Raw genomic sequence first — 17,750 nt, 5'->3', positions numbered from 1 at the left:
TCCTGGACGTCGTAATGGTTCAGGCGCCATCTTTTCAACAAGCAAACTCTCATACAGAGATCTTGTTGTCTTCATTCCCATGGATGGAAGTGAATCTGAAAATGAGTTCCCTTGTTCCAGCTACAGGGGTAGTTTCTTAGGGAACATATTAGTTTCCCTATCTCTGAAAAAAAAAAATGACAGAGGTCAGAAAATAGAGGGTTCTTTCCTCTTTCGGCACTTTACTGTTTGGTCCTTCAGTGGCTCAATGTATGGAGGATAATTGGTCTGATGGTTGCTTAATTGGACATCATACCTTTGCTCGATTTAATCTGAGAGTCTGCTGTTATGCAGGACCGGGGATCTTGTGTTTCTGTCTTGGAGGATAGATTTAGATCTGTCAACATGAGATTCTTCCCTGGGGATCAGAGAGGGGAAGTAGTGGTAGAGCCCTCGCTTAGCTTGTGAGAGGTAGCGGGATCGTTGCCCGCATTCTCCAGAATCTTTTGGTTTTCTCAGGAGCATCTGTCTTGGGGCACGTACTCCCAAGATCTTCCTGAGTAATAGTGACCACAGTCGCTAGCCTGCTGGGTTGGTGACTACGGACTTGGGAGAAGTCTGCTCTACCCAAACCCATCTTAGAGTTGAGAGCGATCTACAATGCTCTGATGGCTTGGCCTCAGTTGTCTTAACCGGTTTTTCAGGTTCTAGTTGAACAATTTAATCTACATTAACCAACTGGGAGGAACCTGGAGTTCCTTTGCCATGATTGGCGTAGATTGTTCGGTGGGCGGACGCTCACGTTAGTAGTTATACACTATTCACATTTCAGGAGTAAATACCGGGAGCAGACTTCTTGAGCAGTCAGATTTTTCATCCCGGGGAGTGTGCGCTTCTCCCGTAGGTATTCTCCAGGTTAACCCTCAAATGGGCAGTGCTGGAGTTGGATATGGCAGTACGCCAAGCTTTCAAGTTATGTTAAAGGTCAAGAGATCAGCAGGCTGCTCTGTTAAATACCCTGGCGGTTCCATGGGATTTCAGTCTGACATCCCTGTTCCTCAGTTTGCTCTCCTTCCACGAGTGATTGCTCGTATCAAATGGGAGTGAGCATCAGTGTTTTAATAGTTCCTGCATAGTCTCGCAGGATCTGCTATACAGACCTAGCGGAGATGTATTTCTTCCACCTTGGTGGTTGTTCCTGAGGAAGGACTTTCTAATTCAGGGTCCATTCTTTCATTGAACTTTCATTTTGTCTGAAGCTTTCTGCTTGGAGATTGAATGCTTAGCTCTGTCTAAGTGTGGTTTTTCCAAATCGGTCATTGAGACTATGATTCAGGCTCGCAAGCTTGTTACTGGCAACTTTTACCATAAGGTAATTTGTGATTCAGATAGAGCATGTAATTTTAAGCAACTTTCTAATTTACTCCTATTATCAAATTTTCTTCATTCTCTTGGTATCTTTATTTGAAAATCAAGAATGTAAGTTTAGATGCCGGGCCATTTTTGGTGAACAACCTGGGTTGTCCTCGCCGATTGGACAGCACCAATTAACACATGCTGTCCAGCCCTCTGAACCAAAAATTGGCTGGCTCCTTAGGTTAGATGCCTTCTTTTTCAAATAAAGATAGAAAGAGAACAAAGAAAAATTGATAATAGGAGTAAATTAGAAAGTTACTTAAAATTACATGGTCTATATGTATCATGAAAGAAACAAATTGGGTTTAGTGTCCTTTTAACAGTTTAACTGTGGTGCTCTTTGCCTCCTTCTGCTGTCCAGGAGTGATATTCCAAACAGTAATTGATGACGTCATGGACTCACCATATCCGGATATTTTTTATCAGGTAAGCATAAATTTTGTTTTAATATCACAATATTCTTCCTCTGAAAACTAATACTGTTAAATATTAAACGGAAAGTAAAGTCAAATTTAAACATTCGTGATTCAGACAGAGCAGCAGTTTTAAACAACTTTCCAATTAACTTTTTTCTAATTTGCTTTCTTTCCTTGGTATCCTTTGTTCAAAGCTAGCTGTTGATTGGTGGCTGCACATATGTGCCTCTTGTCATTGTCTCACCCAATGTGTTCAGCTAGCTCCCAGTAGTGCATTGCTCCTTCAACAAAGGATACCAAGAGAATGAAGCAAATTTGAAAATAAAAGTAAATTGGAAAGGTGTTTAAAATTGTGTGTGCTGTCTGAATTGTGAAGTTTTGGGTTTCATATCCCTTTAGTACTCAGGAGCATGCATGTATTTAGAACACTTCATACATAACATTGTTGCTTCTATATAGTGCTTGATGTGCATGCTCCTGAGCATATGTCCGTATTCTCTCATGGAAAGAGCGTTAAGGTTTAATAAAGTAGACAAAGAGATAAATTTAATAACTGAAGTTCTAATAATTCTGTCATGAAAGTTTAATTGTGACTTGCATGTCTCTTAATGCTTATGTTACAGTATTATGTGCAGTGTGTAAAGAAGGGTGGCGGTGTGTAAAGAGAGGGTGTAAAGAAGGGTGGCGGTGTGTAAAGAGAGGATGGCGGTGTGTAAAGAGAGGGTGTAAAGAGGGTGTAAAGAGAGGATGGCGGTGTGTAAAGAGAGGGTGTAAAGAAGGGTGGTGGTGTGTAAAGAAGGGTGGCGGTGTGTAAAGAGAGGATGGCGGTGTGTAAAGAGAGGATGGCGGTGTGTAAAGAGAGGGTGTAAAGAAGGGTGGCGGTGTGTAAAGAGGGTGTAAAGAGAGGATGGCGGTGTGTAAAGAGAGGGTGTAAAGAAGGGTGGTGGTGTGTAAAGAAGGGTGGCGGTGTGTAAAGAGAGGGTGTAAAGAGAGGGTGTAAAGAAGGGTGGCGGTGTGTAAAGAGAGGATGGCGGTGTGTAAAGAGAGGGTGCAAAGAGAGGATGGCGGTGTGTAAAGAGAGGGTGTAAAGAAGGGTGGCGGTGTGTACAGAGGGTGGCGGTGTGTACAGAGGGTGGCGTTGTGTACAGAGGGTGGCGTTGTGTAAAGAGAGGGTGTAAAGAAGGGTGACGGTGTGTAAAGAGAGGGTGTAAAGAAGGGTGGCGGTGTGTAAAGAGAGGGTGTAAAGAAGGGTGGCGGTGTGTAAAGAGAGGGTGTAAAGAAGGGTGGCGGTGTGTAAAGAAGGGTGGCGGTGTGTAAAGAGAGGGTGTAAAGAAGTGGCGGTGTGTAAAGAGAGGGTGTAAAGAAGTGGCGGTGTGTAAAGAGAGGGTGTAAAGAGAGGGTGACGGTGTGTAAAGAGAGGGTGTAAAGAAGGGTGGCGGTGTGTAAAGAAGGGTGGCGGTGTGTAAAGAGAGGGTGTAAAGAAGGGTGGCGGTGTGCAAAGAGAGGGTGTACAGAAGGGTGGCGGGGTGTACAGAAGGGTGGCGGTGTGTACAGAAGGGTGGCGGTTTGTAAATCAGTGTAGCAGTGTGTAATTGTCCTCTTGCCTCCGCAGCCCATTGATCTCGCACAGTATAATCTGCTCTTTGCATTGAACTTTACTACTCCAGCGTTTGATGCAAACGTAGCGCCGTCTTTTGGAACTCTCCTAGCCACAGTAAATGTGATGCTGAATATGTTGGCAGAGGTGAGTTTAAAGGGAGTGTCTGGGTAACAGGTGTTTGTATATAGGATTTCAGGTCATTGTGAAGAATAGCCTATTAGAACTAATCCTCTAATAAAAATGATACATGTAAGGTTTGCATTAGTAAGATCAAGTAGTTAAACAATGAGCTGTATATAGTGATATGTTGCGTTTGGTTTACCATTCAGTTAAATACAATGTATTACTACACAAGCAGCAGCAATATAGGGAAATATACTCTATATAGAGGGTCTGACAATAACTAATCTGCACTTTTTAAGGTCCAGCATAATAATAATTGCTACAGGAAGTTTATTTCATGCAGGCTGCCAAACCTTTCTGTATGTGCGTGCCCCAATAGTTTATAATCTAAAGGGATTATATTAAATTCATATTATACATCAACAGGTATAGTGAAAGACATGCTCTAATCGGTTACAGCGTATCATTTGAAGACTATTGACCCTGCACCTTCTGTGTGTTTAACCCCCTCAATGGAGTTAAACAGATAGTAGAAATACTCATTCGGATTCACAGAGCACTGCTTGTCCCAAATGGAAAACGCAAGCCGTCCAGATAGCAGCGCTAGTCGCATGAATCAGATTTGTATACCGCTCGGGACCAGCAGTGCTCTTCAAGTCTAGAGCGGTATTTCTTTGAAGGGGTTAAACACACAGTGGTTTTGGGTTGTTGGGCTGTAACTGAGTAGAGCACGTCATTATTTGTTTACTATAATGACCCTTTAAGTACTACAAGCCAACGAGAACATGCAGTATGGTGGCATCCATAGAGGCGGAGTGGCAGAAAATGTGAGTGCCACCTTGCTAAAGATTTGCGACCCCTGGCCTAGTGTGGATCAGGTTTAAAATAAAGTGAAGAATGCGTCACTGTGCTCCTTGACTTTTTTTTTACACTTTTTGTTAACTAAATATAACAAGTGAATATATTTATACCTTATTTGTTTTTTTACAGATGGATAAGAAGAAAGAGCCCATGTTACTGACCCTGGGTACATCTGTCCCTGCAGAAGACAATAAGAATCTGAAGTGAGTGTAGTAGATAAACCAGGCTCAGCTGTCAGTATTTATTAACAGGGTGATGATTAGGATGGCATAAGAAGCACAATTACTGATATCGTCTGTGCTTCTAACATCCTGGCCTGTTATCGGGTCTCCAGGACTGGGCGTGACGTAGAGTTGACAGGATTATAATGCCAGGGCAGACTATACATATGGATAATGGAGTTTACAAATGCTTTGCGTGTTGGGCTGGTTTGAGGTTACCTCTTCTTCTTGCAGGTCTCTGTTGCTGTTTACCATGGAGAACTGTTTCTACCTGCTAATTTCTCAAGCTGTACGATACTTACGGGACCCGTCCGTTCACCCTCGGGACAAACAGCGCATGAAGCAGGAGCTTAGTTCAGAGCTGGTAATAAGCCCGTCTTTATAATTTGTAATCTGCTTTGACATGAAAATAAAATTAACTATTTTGTTTAAAAACATTTTTTACATTCTTTTGTGTTTAACCCCTTCGCTACCAGAAATTTTAGGGAGTAACATGCCCGAAATACCGGAGAATTTATCTTTTTTTGATATCACTCAATTTAAACAGAAAGAGCCCTTTTTAAATTTTCCTTGCAAAACTGTGTATGTATGTGTGTGTGTATATATGTGTATGTATATATATATATATATATATATATATATATATATATAAAACAGTACTCTGTCCCTTTTGATTTAAATAATTTACAATTGACTTATCAAATTTTTCTTTTTTAAATGTTATACTCTTTGTTGAATTTAAATCCTTTCTATGAAAGTAAACTGAGCATACTGAGTCTTTGTAATAATCTTATACATAAAGTGCACAAGACACGTTCCCAAACATACCGCAGTATGCTCTCATGAAAGGGAACATAAGTTTAAACAAAAGATGTTAAAAAGTCATAACAGCCAAGTCTTTTATTTATTAATTGTATCCTCTGTCGGAATCACAAATATTTAAATAGACATTGTAGTGAGAATCTGTAATTTATTTACTAATGGTGCTGTAATGGGGTTAAACACTCAGGAGAACTGCTGAGCAGGAAACAGCTGATGCGCTACAATGCTCACTGCACTCAAGTAGAACGTTATCGTGTGCTTTAAATACACTAAATACAGGAGAATTTAGGGATGTACTTTCAGCAGTTTCGTTAGCAAAAGAAGAAGGGTGCTCACAGTATTCAGCTGTTTTTGAGAAAGTAAAAAAAACTAAGATCTGGATTTGCACATCCCCAGTATAATTAAATAGACAACTACAATAAGACAATGCAATAGCGCATTACATTTTAAATGAGCAGTAGAATGTTGTGACAAAGTTCAGTTATTCCAAATTTCCATCTTCCTGTACCATGTGACAGCTGTCAGCCAATCACAAAATGTATATACTGTGTACTTTTGCACATGCTCAGTATGTATGTGTGTATATATATGTATGTATATGTATATACAGTATGTCATTTCAGACAGTTTATTATATGATGTTAGAGAGATGTATATTCTCATAAACCTTAAGATGTGAAAGCATTATTAACAGCGTGTACTTACTCTGCATCTCCTCTCTCATTATTTTATTTCAGAGCACACTCCTCTCAAGCCTGTCCCGTTATTTCCGACGAGGGGGGCCCTCCTCTCCTGCTGGGGGGCTTCTGCCTTCTCCTCAGCCTAAGTCTGTAGGTGCCATGAAGGCAGTGCCTGAAGCACAAGAGCCCCTTATACAGCTGGTACAAGCATTTGTACGACATGTACAGAGATAAAGAGCTCTCACACGGACTTGTTTATGCTGTGTACATACTCCGTATTGCATACACAGGACCACAAAGTACTGTAACTGTACCCGACTATTAATGTTACCAGCAGCTGCAGGAGAGGTGACACAACCTCATCGCCAGTACCGCTAGCAGGGCACACAACCTCATCGCCAGTACCGCTAGCAGGGCACACAACCTCATCGCCAGTACCGCTAGCAGGGCACACAACCTCATCGCCAGTCCCGCTAGCAGGGCACACAACCTCATCGCCAGTACCGCTAGCAGGACACACAACCTCATCGCCAGTACTGTACAAACCACACCGCTCCTCGTGTAAATGTTTCTGGGACCCAGCTGCTTAAATGGACTGGATTTTTGCATCTTAATTGCCACCAGTGCAGCGTATGTCGGCTGCTTTTGTCATGAAGAATGCAATGCTTGCCTGTGCCTGGTTTCACCTAAAGTAACTGGTGTACTTTTTTGAATCCACATATTTATACTGAAAGTAAAGAAAACTTGTTTCCATCTACTGTTTCCATTGTATTTCTTAATCATGGTCAGAAAGAACAGTACAGGGTGCAGGAATGACATCTGTTTATTAATATCTAATCAAACACAGACAATGGTGCAGACAGGCAATAAATAACACACTGATTTGAAAGAAGAAAACATAAGAAGCAGATTAGTTTGAGGGGCCCTGGTGTAAAGACCTTAGTTTAGCCTCTGTCGGTTGCATAAAGGGAATTTTTCCAATGCTCACAAACTCCAATTCCAAATTAGAAAAGAGCTTTATTTGCACAGCTGCTGGAATACAGCAGGTTGGGAGAGAGGAACTAGTTATTCTTGTATAGGACACATTTGTATCTACATCCTGTCTATAGTAGGTACAATCTTACTGCATAAAGCTATGAAAGTGACACAGCAGAGATACAAATCTCCCTGCTCAGAGACCCCTAAAAAAAAGTAAGTAACCCTTTACAGGACAAAACAAACTGAAGCTGGGACAGTCCCACACACAGTGACTTTCAGCAGCTGCTGTTGACGTCTAAAACACGTTCTCCTTCACACCCCACTGACCAGACCGACTGTCAGATCCTTGTGAGACCTGGTGGTTATGAGAAAACGACATTCTCTCCTGAAGTCAAAGGGTCACTGCAGTGAAGCAATTAACCCCTTTAGTGCTGGAGTAGTCATCAATAAATCTAACATGTCCTTGAAGCATTGTAAAGGATGAAAGAAAGGAAACGAAAGGACATATTAAATGCAAACGTGCAGCCTCATTGTGAGGGATGATGGAGACAGGAAGCAGCAGCCTTTGAGCAGTGGATTCACCCTCCAGGGCAGTTGGCTTGTTGAGAGACTTTATGCACCTCTTTACTCAAGTCTAACTGAGGAGTTCCAGGTAGGTAACCGGTACTTTTCCCTTCTTGTTCCCCCTCTCACCCACTAGCCAATCAGGATCCATGCCAGGGAGGCTGTACACAGTAATTAGCTGCAAGAAGAAGAAAAAGGATTACAGGAAAATCAGACGTTGCACTGTTAGTTGTTGTGCTGAAAATGAAGGTCCTCTCACCTCATCTGCGTGCAGAGCCAGCTCACTGCTATCCGCAGCTTCGTAATCGTACAGCACTCGAGCCTTCCTCGTGCCGCTGGCTGCTGGATTCACTTCAACTGAGTTTAGAGACCCATCTACAGGGTTTGGGCTGACTTCCTGGAGCACAGGAAGAGTGGCTGCTGGGGTGGATGTGTTTAGTGGTAAGGAGGCAGCATCTGAGTTTCCCACAAATGGGGCAGGGAATCTAGAAGGTATTATAAAGAGATGGCTATTAAAAAGACTCCTATACTTTTTTATATAAACATGTGAAAAAGAAAAATACTCACACTTCACCCCTGAAACGTTCAGCATTGGAAGAAAAACACAAGTAATTAGCTTTTATAAAGACTGGAAATAATGGTTTTATTGCTCACTATGGTATAATATATAAACTCAGAAAATGAAACGATTATCTAATAGAAATCTTTCTTGGCTCACTATAGCAGCATTCACCATTTAAATGACGTAAACCCCCACCTGTTAATTTCTCTTCCTCTCTAAAGAGTCTACTTTGCTGATCTCTGGTCTTTAAATGTGTTCATTTCCTGTTGGGCACTCTGCCATGATGGCAATCCAGAGAATACCGGTATATATTGTACACAGGAACAATCATTTTTATGGCCTAGGTTAGTTATTTTTAGGGTATCATTGAATTGTTGTTTTGTGGAATTCATGGTAACTGTGGTTTCTGGCTTTATTTTGAGTTTTGGGCAGGCAAACATTAATTTGTGTGTAAAGCCGCACAAAAGATATTTACATCGCAGAACAACCCAGGCCTTAAAGGGACAGTCTAGTCCAGAATACACTTTCATGATTCAGAGAGAGAATGTCATTTTAAACAATTTTCTAATTTACTTTTATCACCAGTTTTGCTTTGTTCTCTTGGTATTCTTAGTTAAAAGCTAAACCTAGGTTTATATGCTAATTTCTTAGACCTTGAAGGCCACCTCTTCTCTCAGGGAAATTTGACATGTAAGTTCATGTGTTTCATATAGATAACACTGCTCACGCACGTGGAATTCCAGTGAGCCAGCTCTGATTGGCTAAAATGGATGTCTGTCAAAAGAACTGAAATAAGGGGACAGTTTGCAGAGGCTTAAATCAGTTATGATTGAGTGTGTTCACCGGAGCTGTATTTAAGAATTATCTGTAATACATTACACGCAGCGCATCTCGTTATTAGCGCTAGACATTGCACTTGTATCTAATACATTACACGCAGCGCATCTCATATTGGCGCTAGACATTGCACTTGTATCTAATGCATTACACGCAGCGCATCTCGTTATTAGCGCTAGACATTGCACTTGTATCTAATACGGTTATTAGCGCTAGACATTGCACTTGTATCTAATACATTACACGCAGCGCATCTCGTTATTAGCGCTAGACATTCCACTTGTATCCAATACATTATATGCAGCGCATCTCGTTATTAGTGATAGACATTGTACTCGGATAGGAGAGCTTTTATTTTTTCTTTCTTATGACATGGTGAGTCCACGGAATCATCAATTACTGTTGGAATATCACACCTGGCCAGCAGTATCACTTCCCTTCCCACAAACTCCAGTCATTCTCTTTGCCTTCAGTGCAAGGAGGAGGTGAAGTTTAGGTGTTAGATTCTTCTATCAAGATTTTTTTAGTTTTGAAGCCAGGGCTTGCTTGCTCTGATCTTCCCTATCTACTGGGTTTAGCTGTATTCCACCTTAGTCTCTTCAGTAGGGCTGTGGTAGCTTTTAAGCAGTCAAGAACTTGTGGGGTGGGCCTCACTGTGTTTTCCTGACAAGTTGCTGCCCTCTCATAAAATACCAGAGTAGGCTTCTCCTTCCACAGGTCTCTGTGAGGAGTGGCTTCCTCTCATACCGGTGAGATGTCCTTCCTGTCGGACAGGGGTGCAGGTAAGTGCCAATTTGAATTTTATTCGGTTTTCCTGGCACATTCATTTTTCACTGCACCATATTTGGGGTAAGTTATCCTGAGCTCAGGATACATTAGACAGGGCTCTGCTGTGTTACGGTGGTGTGAGAGTGTCATAAATAAAAACAAATAGGACAAAAGTTTTTATTTTGGTGGTTCAGTGCTCAACTTACGAGGATCAATTGTTACAGAGGTGGCACAATTTTAATAGGTTTTCGTTACGGGCCTTTTCTCGGCCATTCCGTGACGTCACAAGGGTGGAGTTTCTTTTCTGGCTTCAGAGCGCTCTAGCTTCGCGCTCTTTATTTCTGGTTTCCATTACTTGGCAGCTTTACACGCAGTGGAATAGCGTGCTGGTTCCGGAATTCAGTCTCCTTCATTTTCGCAGGGCAGGTAGGCACCCCAGCTTAACGCTGAGGTGTAGAGGGGCCATCTTTGCAAAGATTTGTTGTATTGCCCATTTTGAACCTCCTTTGCCCTTTTGTGGTTCTTGCATTGAAAGAACCTTAATGTATAAGGACAGACATTTTGTTACTGAGCCGCCAATCTCAGGAGGATTCTGTTCAGGCAATGCCACAGTCTCCTCCTCAAGTACCCCATGTTCCTTTACCGTCTCAAGCAGTGCCCTGCGGTTCCTTGCAGGCTCTCGATGGAGTTTTTTTTTAAGGCAGAGATTGCTGCCCAGGTATCCTCTGCGGTATCTGAGACACTAGCTGCCATTCCCTTGCTGCACGGGAAACGTAAAGGAAGTCTAGAGAATCAGATAGTAAGGTTTCTGATCCTGTTCAGGCTAATCAAGTTGCTCTTTGCCGTAAGTCGGAAGATGAAGATTCTTCGGTAGCCTCTGACAGTGAAATCTCAGATTCGGTTAGTGTAATCCCTTCTTCTGATGCTGAAGTGGTTTTCTTCATATTTAAGGTTGAACACCTCTGTTAGTTACTTAAGGAGGTTTTAGCTACTTTGGATGACTCTGATGCGCCTGTCACAGTCAACCCTAAGAAATCTAGTAAATTAAATAGATATTTTGATGTCCCCTCTCCTGGAGAGGTGTTTCCAGTTCCAGACCATGCCACGGAAATTATCACCCGGGAATGGGAGAGACCAGGAATTCCCTTCTCTCCCTCCCCTGTCTTTAAGAAGATGTTTCCAGTGGCTGATTCCATAAAGAAGTCATGGCAGACGGTTCCAAAGGTGGAAGGGGAGATTTCCACTTTGGCAAAGAGAACTACTATTCCTATTGAGGACAGTTGTTTGTTCAAAGATCCTATGGATAAAAAGCCGGAGGCCTTTTTAAAGAAAATGTATATTCATCAGGGGTCACAATGGCAACCATCAGTGTGCATTGCCACAGTAACCAGTGCGGTGGTCTGAGTCTATTCAAGCGGAAACTCCCTTGGAGGAAATTCAGGATAGGATAAAGGCTCTTAAGCTAGCAGCTAACTCCTTTATCTCAGATGCTTCCTTACAGGTCATTAAGTTGGGAGACAAGCTTTCTGGTTTTGCAATCTTACTGCGTAGAGCGTTATGGCTTAAGTCTTGGTCTGCTGATGTTTCTTCTAAATCTAAGCTTTTGGCAATTTTGGCCGATATCATGGGTGGTAAAGGTTCTTTTCTGCCTTAAGACAAGATGAAGGGATGCCAGGCTAATTTTCTTCCCTTTCGTAACTTCAGAGGTAAATCTTCCCCAGCTTCTTCCCAACAACCCAAGCCCTCTTGGAAGTCTGGTCAGTCTTGGGACAAGGGGAAGCAATTGAAGAAGCCTGCAGCTGAGTCCAAGTCAGCATGAAGGGGTTGCCCACGATCCGGGACTGGATCAGGTGGGGGGCAGAGTCTCTCTGTTTATGCAAGCTTGGGAAAGAGATGTTCCAGATCTGTGGGCAGTGAACATAGTTTCCCAGGGATACAAGTTGAAGTTCAAAACCTTCCCTCCCAGGGGCAGGTTCCACCTCTCAAGGTTATCTGTAGACCAGACAAAAAAAAGAGGCGTTCTTGAAATGTGTTAAGGACCTTCCCTATCAGGAGTGATAGCGCCTGTTCCAAGACAGGAACAGGGTCTAGGGTTCTACTCCAACCTGTTTGGGGTTCCCAAAAAACACTGAGCTTTCAGGCCCATTTTATATCTCAAGTTACTTAACAAATTTCTCAAAGTTCCGTCCTTCAAGATGGAGACTATCCGCTCCATTCTACCTCTGATTCAAGAGGGTCAATTCATGTCAACTATAGACCTGAAGGATGTTTACCTTCACGTTCCCATTCACAGGGACCATCATAATTATCTGAGGTTTGCCTATCTAGACAAACACTATCAATTTGTGGCACTTCCTTTTGGCCTTGCCACAGCACCCAGAGTTTTTTTCAAAGATTCTGGGAGCTCTATTGGCGGTAATTTGGGCCCGGGGAAATGCAGTGGCACCTTATCTGGACAACATTCTGGTTCAGGCGCCATCCCTGCAACTGGCAGAATCTCACACAAGAACCTTGTTGGCGTTTCTTCATTCCCACGGTTGGAAGGTCAATCTGGAGAAAAATTCTCTTGTTCCAGCTACAAGGGTGATCTTCCTAGGAACCATTATAGATTCTCTAACAATGAAAATATTTGACGGAGGTCAGAAGAGCCAGGATTCTGTCGGCTTGCTTGTCCCTACAGTTGGTGGATCAACCATCAGTAGCCAAATGCATGGAGGTAATTGTGTTGATGGTGGCTTCCATGGACATAGTTCCGTTTGCACAGTTCCACCTGAGACCTCTGCAGTTATGCATGCTCACTCAGTATAACGGAGATTATACAGATCTATCTCAGAGAATAGTTCTGGATCAATCAACAAGGGACTTTCTTCTGTGGTGGCTGTCACAAGGGACGTGTTTTCAGAGACCCTCTTGAGTAATTGTGACCACGGATGACAGCCTGTTAGGTTTGGGTGCAGTTTGGAACTCGTTGAAGGCGCAGGGACTTTGGTCTCAGAAGGAATCTGCTCTCCCCATAAACATTCTGGAGTTGAGAGCGATCTTCAATGCCTTGATGGCTTGACCTCAGCTGGCCCTAGCCCGGTTTATCAGATTCCAGACAGACCACATAACCTCAGTGGACTACATCAACCACCAAGGGGGACCTTTGAGTTCCTTAGCCATGAAGGAGGTGGCATGGATCATCCAGTGGGCAGAGGCTCACAATTGTCTATCTGCCATCCATATTCCAGGAGTGGACAATTGTAAAGCAGATTTTCTGAGCAGACAGACTTTCCATCCCAGGGAGTGGGAACTCCATCCGGAAGTGTTCTCCAGGTTAACAACCAAATAGGGGTTACCAGAATTGGATCTGATGGCGTCTCATCAGAACACCAAGCTCCCAAAGTACGGTTCGTGGTTGAGGGATACTCAAGCCTTTCTGATAGATGCTCTGGCAGTTCCTTGGAACTTCAGGTTGGCATATCTGTTTCCTCTGTTTGCTCTCCTTCCATGAGTCATCGCTCGGATCAAGCAGGAGAGAGGAGAGCATCAATGATTTTAATAGTTTCTGTGTGGCCTCGCCGGATCTGGTATGCGGTTCTAGTAGAGATGTCGTCCCTACCTCCATGGAGGCTACCTCTCAGGAAGGACCTTCTGCTTCAGGGGCCCTTCCTTCATTTGAATCTCGTTTCTCTGAAGCTGACTGCTTGGAAATTGAACGCTTGATATTAGCCAAGCGTGGTTTTTCCAAGTCTGTTATCGAGACCATGGTTCAGGCTCATAAGCCTGTTACTAGCAGGATTTACCATAAGATATGGCGTAAATATCTTTATTGGTGAGAGTCTAAAGGATATTCTTGGAGTAATGTCTGAATCCCAAGGATTTTATCTTTTATCTAGGATGGCCTTGAGAAGGGTTTATCTGTCAGTACCCTCAAGGGTCAGATCTCTGCTCTTTCCATTCTGCTTCACAAGCATCTGGCAGACATGCCAGATGTACAATATTTTTGTCAGGCCCTGGTCAGAATCAGTCTTGTGTTTAAATCAGTTGCTCCACCTTGGAGTCTTTATCTTGTTCTTAAAGTTTTGCAGCAGGCTCCGTTTGAGCCCATGCATTCCATAGATATTAAGTTATTATCTTGGAAAGTATTGTTTCTTGTTGCTTTTTCTTCTGCTCGGAGGGTTTCTGAACTCTCCGCTTTACAGTGTGATTCTTCTTATCTCATTTTTTTATGCAGATATGGCAGTTCTCCGTACCAAGTTTGGTTCTCTTCCAAAGGTTGTTTCGGACAGAAATATTAATCAGGAAATTGTTGTTCCTTCTCTCTGTCCTAATCCTCCTCCTCATAAAGAGCGGTTGTTGCACAACTTAGATGCTGTGTGGGCTCTTAAAGGTTACAAAGGACTTTCATCGGTCTTCTACATTGTTTGTTTTTCTGGTAAGGGTCAGAAAGCTACTGCCACTTCTCTTTCTCTCTGGTTGAGAAGTATTATTTGTTTGGCATATGAGACTGCTGGACAGCAGCCTCCTGAGAGCATTACAGCTCATTTCACCAGGGCGGTGTCTTCCTCTTGGGCCTTCAAGAATGAGGCCTCTGTAGAACAGATCTGTAAGGCTGCAACTTGGTCTTCTTTGCACACTTTTTCTAAATTCTATAAATTTGACACTTTTGCCTCGGCTGAGGCTTCTTTTGGGAGAAAGGTTCTGCGAGCTGTGGTGCCTTCTGTTTAGGTTACCTGTCTTGTCCCTCCCTTATCATCTGTGTCCTCTAGCTTAAGGGCTAGATTTATCAAAGCTGAGGCGTACAGAGGCACGTTTACGCGCCCCTGTACGCCTCAGCTCGCCTGTGGCGGGGCGAAATTACCCGCAGGTAATCAACATTGCACACAAGCGCAATTTTGCGCTTGCGCGCAATCCTGCCCGCGCACAGTCAATCACGCGCGGGCAGGAGCTGTCAATCTCCTTGGTAGGACTCGACCGCGGAGATTGAATTTCGCCACCTTAGAGGTGGCGAAGAGCTTAGGGAAGCAGCGGTCTGGTGACCGCTGCTTGATACATTACGGCGAGCAAGTTCTTGTGAGAGCTTGCAGCCGTAGGGGCTTGATAAATCGATTCCCAACAGTAATGGATTATTTAACATCTACTTTAATGTTTAAAGCAATTATTATTTAATCCCTTTGTGCCGGCATCAAAGTATTACACTTGCTGTAAAAATGAAATCACGTAATAGTCAAATGCGATTTCAAGGCTTGGATTGGATCATGAGGGACTGCCTACACTGTTAGGCACACACCCCAGTCTGATTCTTGCTTGCATCAAAGGAGGAGGCTGCAGGACGCCATATAAGGTAGAACGTTCCATGCCGTCCTAACAGTGTTAAAGTGAGCACAATGTTATCTATATGGCACACATGAACTATTAGTGTCTGGCTGTTGTGCACAGGAGGGAGCACAATGGTATCTATATGGCACAAATGAACTAGCACTGGCTGGCTGTTGTGCAAGCTAAAGAAAAGTACTGAGCTAAGGGCAAACCGGTTATAAAGTATATTAATATAACAATGTTTGTGCAAAGCTGGGGAATGAGTATTAAAGGCATTATCTACCACTTTAAACAATAAAAAAAAATAGACCGTCCCTTTAATCTCGTTATTTTGCTTGACTATACTGCCAACTGATGTGAGAGGTTTTTGATTTGTTAGAAATACAAGAGAGAGAATCTCAAATCTGTTTTTTTTTTTTTTTTTTTTTTTTTTTTTTTTTTTTTAAATATAGTCTTGTGAATCTCTAAAATGTTAAGGAGGCATGGAACAGTTTTTGTCTTTCATGATTGAGAGTTCATACAATGTTCTGTTATTATTGCCAATGACGAGGCATATATGTGTAGTCGGCAAACCTAGGTATGCTTTTTAACACAGGATACAAAGAGAACAAAAATTAGATAAGAGAAATAAATTAGAAAAAGTGTATGGTCTATCTGAATCATGAAAGAAAAAAAATATGTAAATTTGCAACAAAGAAAATGAAAAACACCGTCCTGTTAGGCTGTTTAACTTTACAAATGAAAACATGTGCTGCTTTGTAAACAGAAGGTCGCTTCTGTTGTATTTGGTTTCAGCTCAGGGAATCTCCTATGTCATGTGGTTGTATCTGCCTCTGTCATGACTATCTTCCTATGTCATGTGGTTGTATCTGCCTCTGTCATATGACTATTTTACTATGTCATGTGGTTGTATCTGCCTCTGTCATATGACTATTTTACTATGTCATGTGGTTGTATCTGCCTCTGTCATATGACTATTTTACTATGTCACGTGGTTGTATCTGCCTCTGTCATATGACTATTTTACTATGTCACGTGGTTGTATCTGCCTCTGTCATATGACTATCTTCCTATGTCACGTGGTTGTATCTGCCTCTGTCATATGACTATTTTACTATGTCACGTGGTTGTATCTGCCTCTGTCATATGACTATCTTCCTATGTCATGTGGTTGTATCTGCCTCTGTCATATGACTATTTTACTATGTCATGTGGTTGTATCTGCCTCTGTCATATGACTATTTTACTATGTCATGTGGTTGTATCTGCCTCTGTCATATGACTATTTTACTATGTCATGTGGTTGTATCTGCCTCTGTCATATGACTATTTTACTATGTCATGTGGTTGTATCTGCCTCTGTCATATGACTATTTTACTATGTCATGTGGTTGTATCTGCCTCTGTCATGACTATTTTACTATGTCATGTGGTTGTATCTGCCTCTGTCATATGACTATCTTCCTATGTCATGTGGTTGTATCTGCCTCTGTCATATGACTATCTTCCTATGTCATGTGGTTGTATCTGCCTCTGTCATATGACTATCTTCCTATGTCATGTGGTTGTATCTGCCTCTGTCATATGACTATTATACTATGTCATGTGGTTGTATCTGCCTCTGTCATATGACTATTTTACTATTTTTTCTACTACTTTGGGAGGGAGAGGAGCCCTCCTATCCTGTGAAGGAACAAGATTTATCCCAGCTTTGGATCTTTTGTCCGGTCAATAGAGGCTGTATTCACAGCATTTGGGAGCACCACGCAAACGAATTGGAAAGGACAGCGTCTGACAGCGTCTGACGTCACCCGGAAGTGCTGAGGAGGTACATGCTGGCCGGAGACGCCGAGAAGGAAAGAACGCTCAAACCTCGTGGAAAGGTGCATTGCCACGGAGCTGATGTTTACACCATAGAGGTGAGCGATACGTCCTGTGTGAAGTGGATAGTGGCTGCATACCCATTTACAGTACCGAGAGATGCCGTAATAGCCTTCCTTGGAGTGGTGAGTCAGGATTGTCTTTGACGCTGTCCATTTATTTCTCCCTTTATTTGCTGTGCACACTGAACATTGTGTTATACCTCTTTAATCTGACTGAACAGAATACGTTGGACATAACTATATCCATTTGCCTAACTACACACACGGACTTTGCACAAGTGTTTCGACTATTTTACTATGTCATGTGGTTGTATCTGCCTCTGTCATATGACTATTATACTATGTCATGTGGTTGTATCTGCCTCTGTCATATGACTATTATACTATGTCATGTGGTTGTATCTGCCTCTGTCATATGACTATTTTACTATGTCATGTGGTTGTATCTGCCTCTGTCATATGACTATCTTCCTATGTCATGTGGTTGTATCTGCCTCTGTCATATGACTATCTTCCTATGTCATGTGGTTGTATCTGCCTCTGTCATATGACTATCTTCCTATGTCATGTGGTTGTATCTGCCTCTGTCATATGACTATCTTCCTATGTCATGTGGTTGTATCTGCCTCTGTCATATGACTATCTTCCTATGTCATGTGGTTGTATCTGCCTCTGTCATATGACTATCTTCCTATGTCATGTGGTTGTATCTGCCTCTGTCATATGACTATCTTCCTAT

The 17,750-nt window shown here is 42.5% G+C and overlaps 2 protein-coding genes across 2 annotated transcripts in view; one reads left to right on the top strand and one right to left on the bottom strand.

The window, feature by feature from the left end:
• NUP188 (nucleoporin 188) overlaps positions 1–6,871 on the top strand; it is a gene marked incomplete in the record, with an annotated part of 235,410 nt that extends 228,539 nt beyond the window's left edge. The window contains 4 exon segments of the mRNA XM_053696185.1: positions 3,424–3,555; positions 4,525–4,598; positions 4,851–4,980; positions 6,176–6,871. Coding sequence (XP_053552160.1) covers positions 3,424–3,555; positions 4,525–4,598; positions 4,851–4,980; positions 6,176–6,352 — 513 coding nt within the window.
• Positions 6,872–6,923: 52 nt separating this feature from the next.
• SH3GLB2 (SH3 domain containing GRB2 like, endophilin B2) overlaps positions 6,924–17,750 on the bottom strand; it is a 121,409-nt gene continuing 110,582 nt past the window's right edge. The window contains 2 exon segments of the mRNA XM_053696186.1: positions 6,924–7,838; positions 7,920–8,145. Of these exon segments, the coding sequence (XP_053552161.1) occupies positions 7,731–7,838; positions 7,920–8,145 (334 nt within the window). The 3' untranslated portion in view covers positions 6,924–7,730.

This window comes from Bombina bombina, chromosome 12, assembly GCF_027579735.1.
Source record: "Bombina bombina isolate aBomBom1 chromosome 12, aBomBom1.pri, whole genome shotgun sequence".
NCBI classification, from domain to species: Eukaryota; Metazoa; Chordata; class Amphibia; order Anura; family Bombinatoridae; genus Bombina; species Bombina bombina.
The sequence above is the reverse complement of the archived record's forward strand: the minus strand, read 5'-3'. Positions and strand labels throughout refer to the sequence as shown.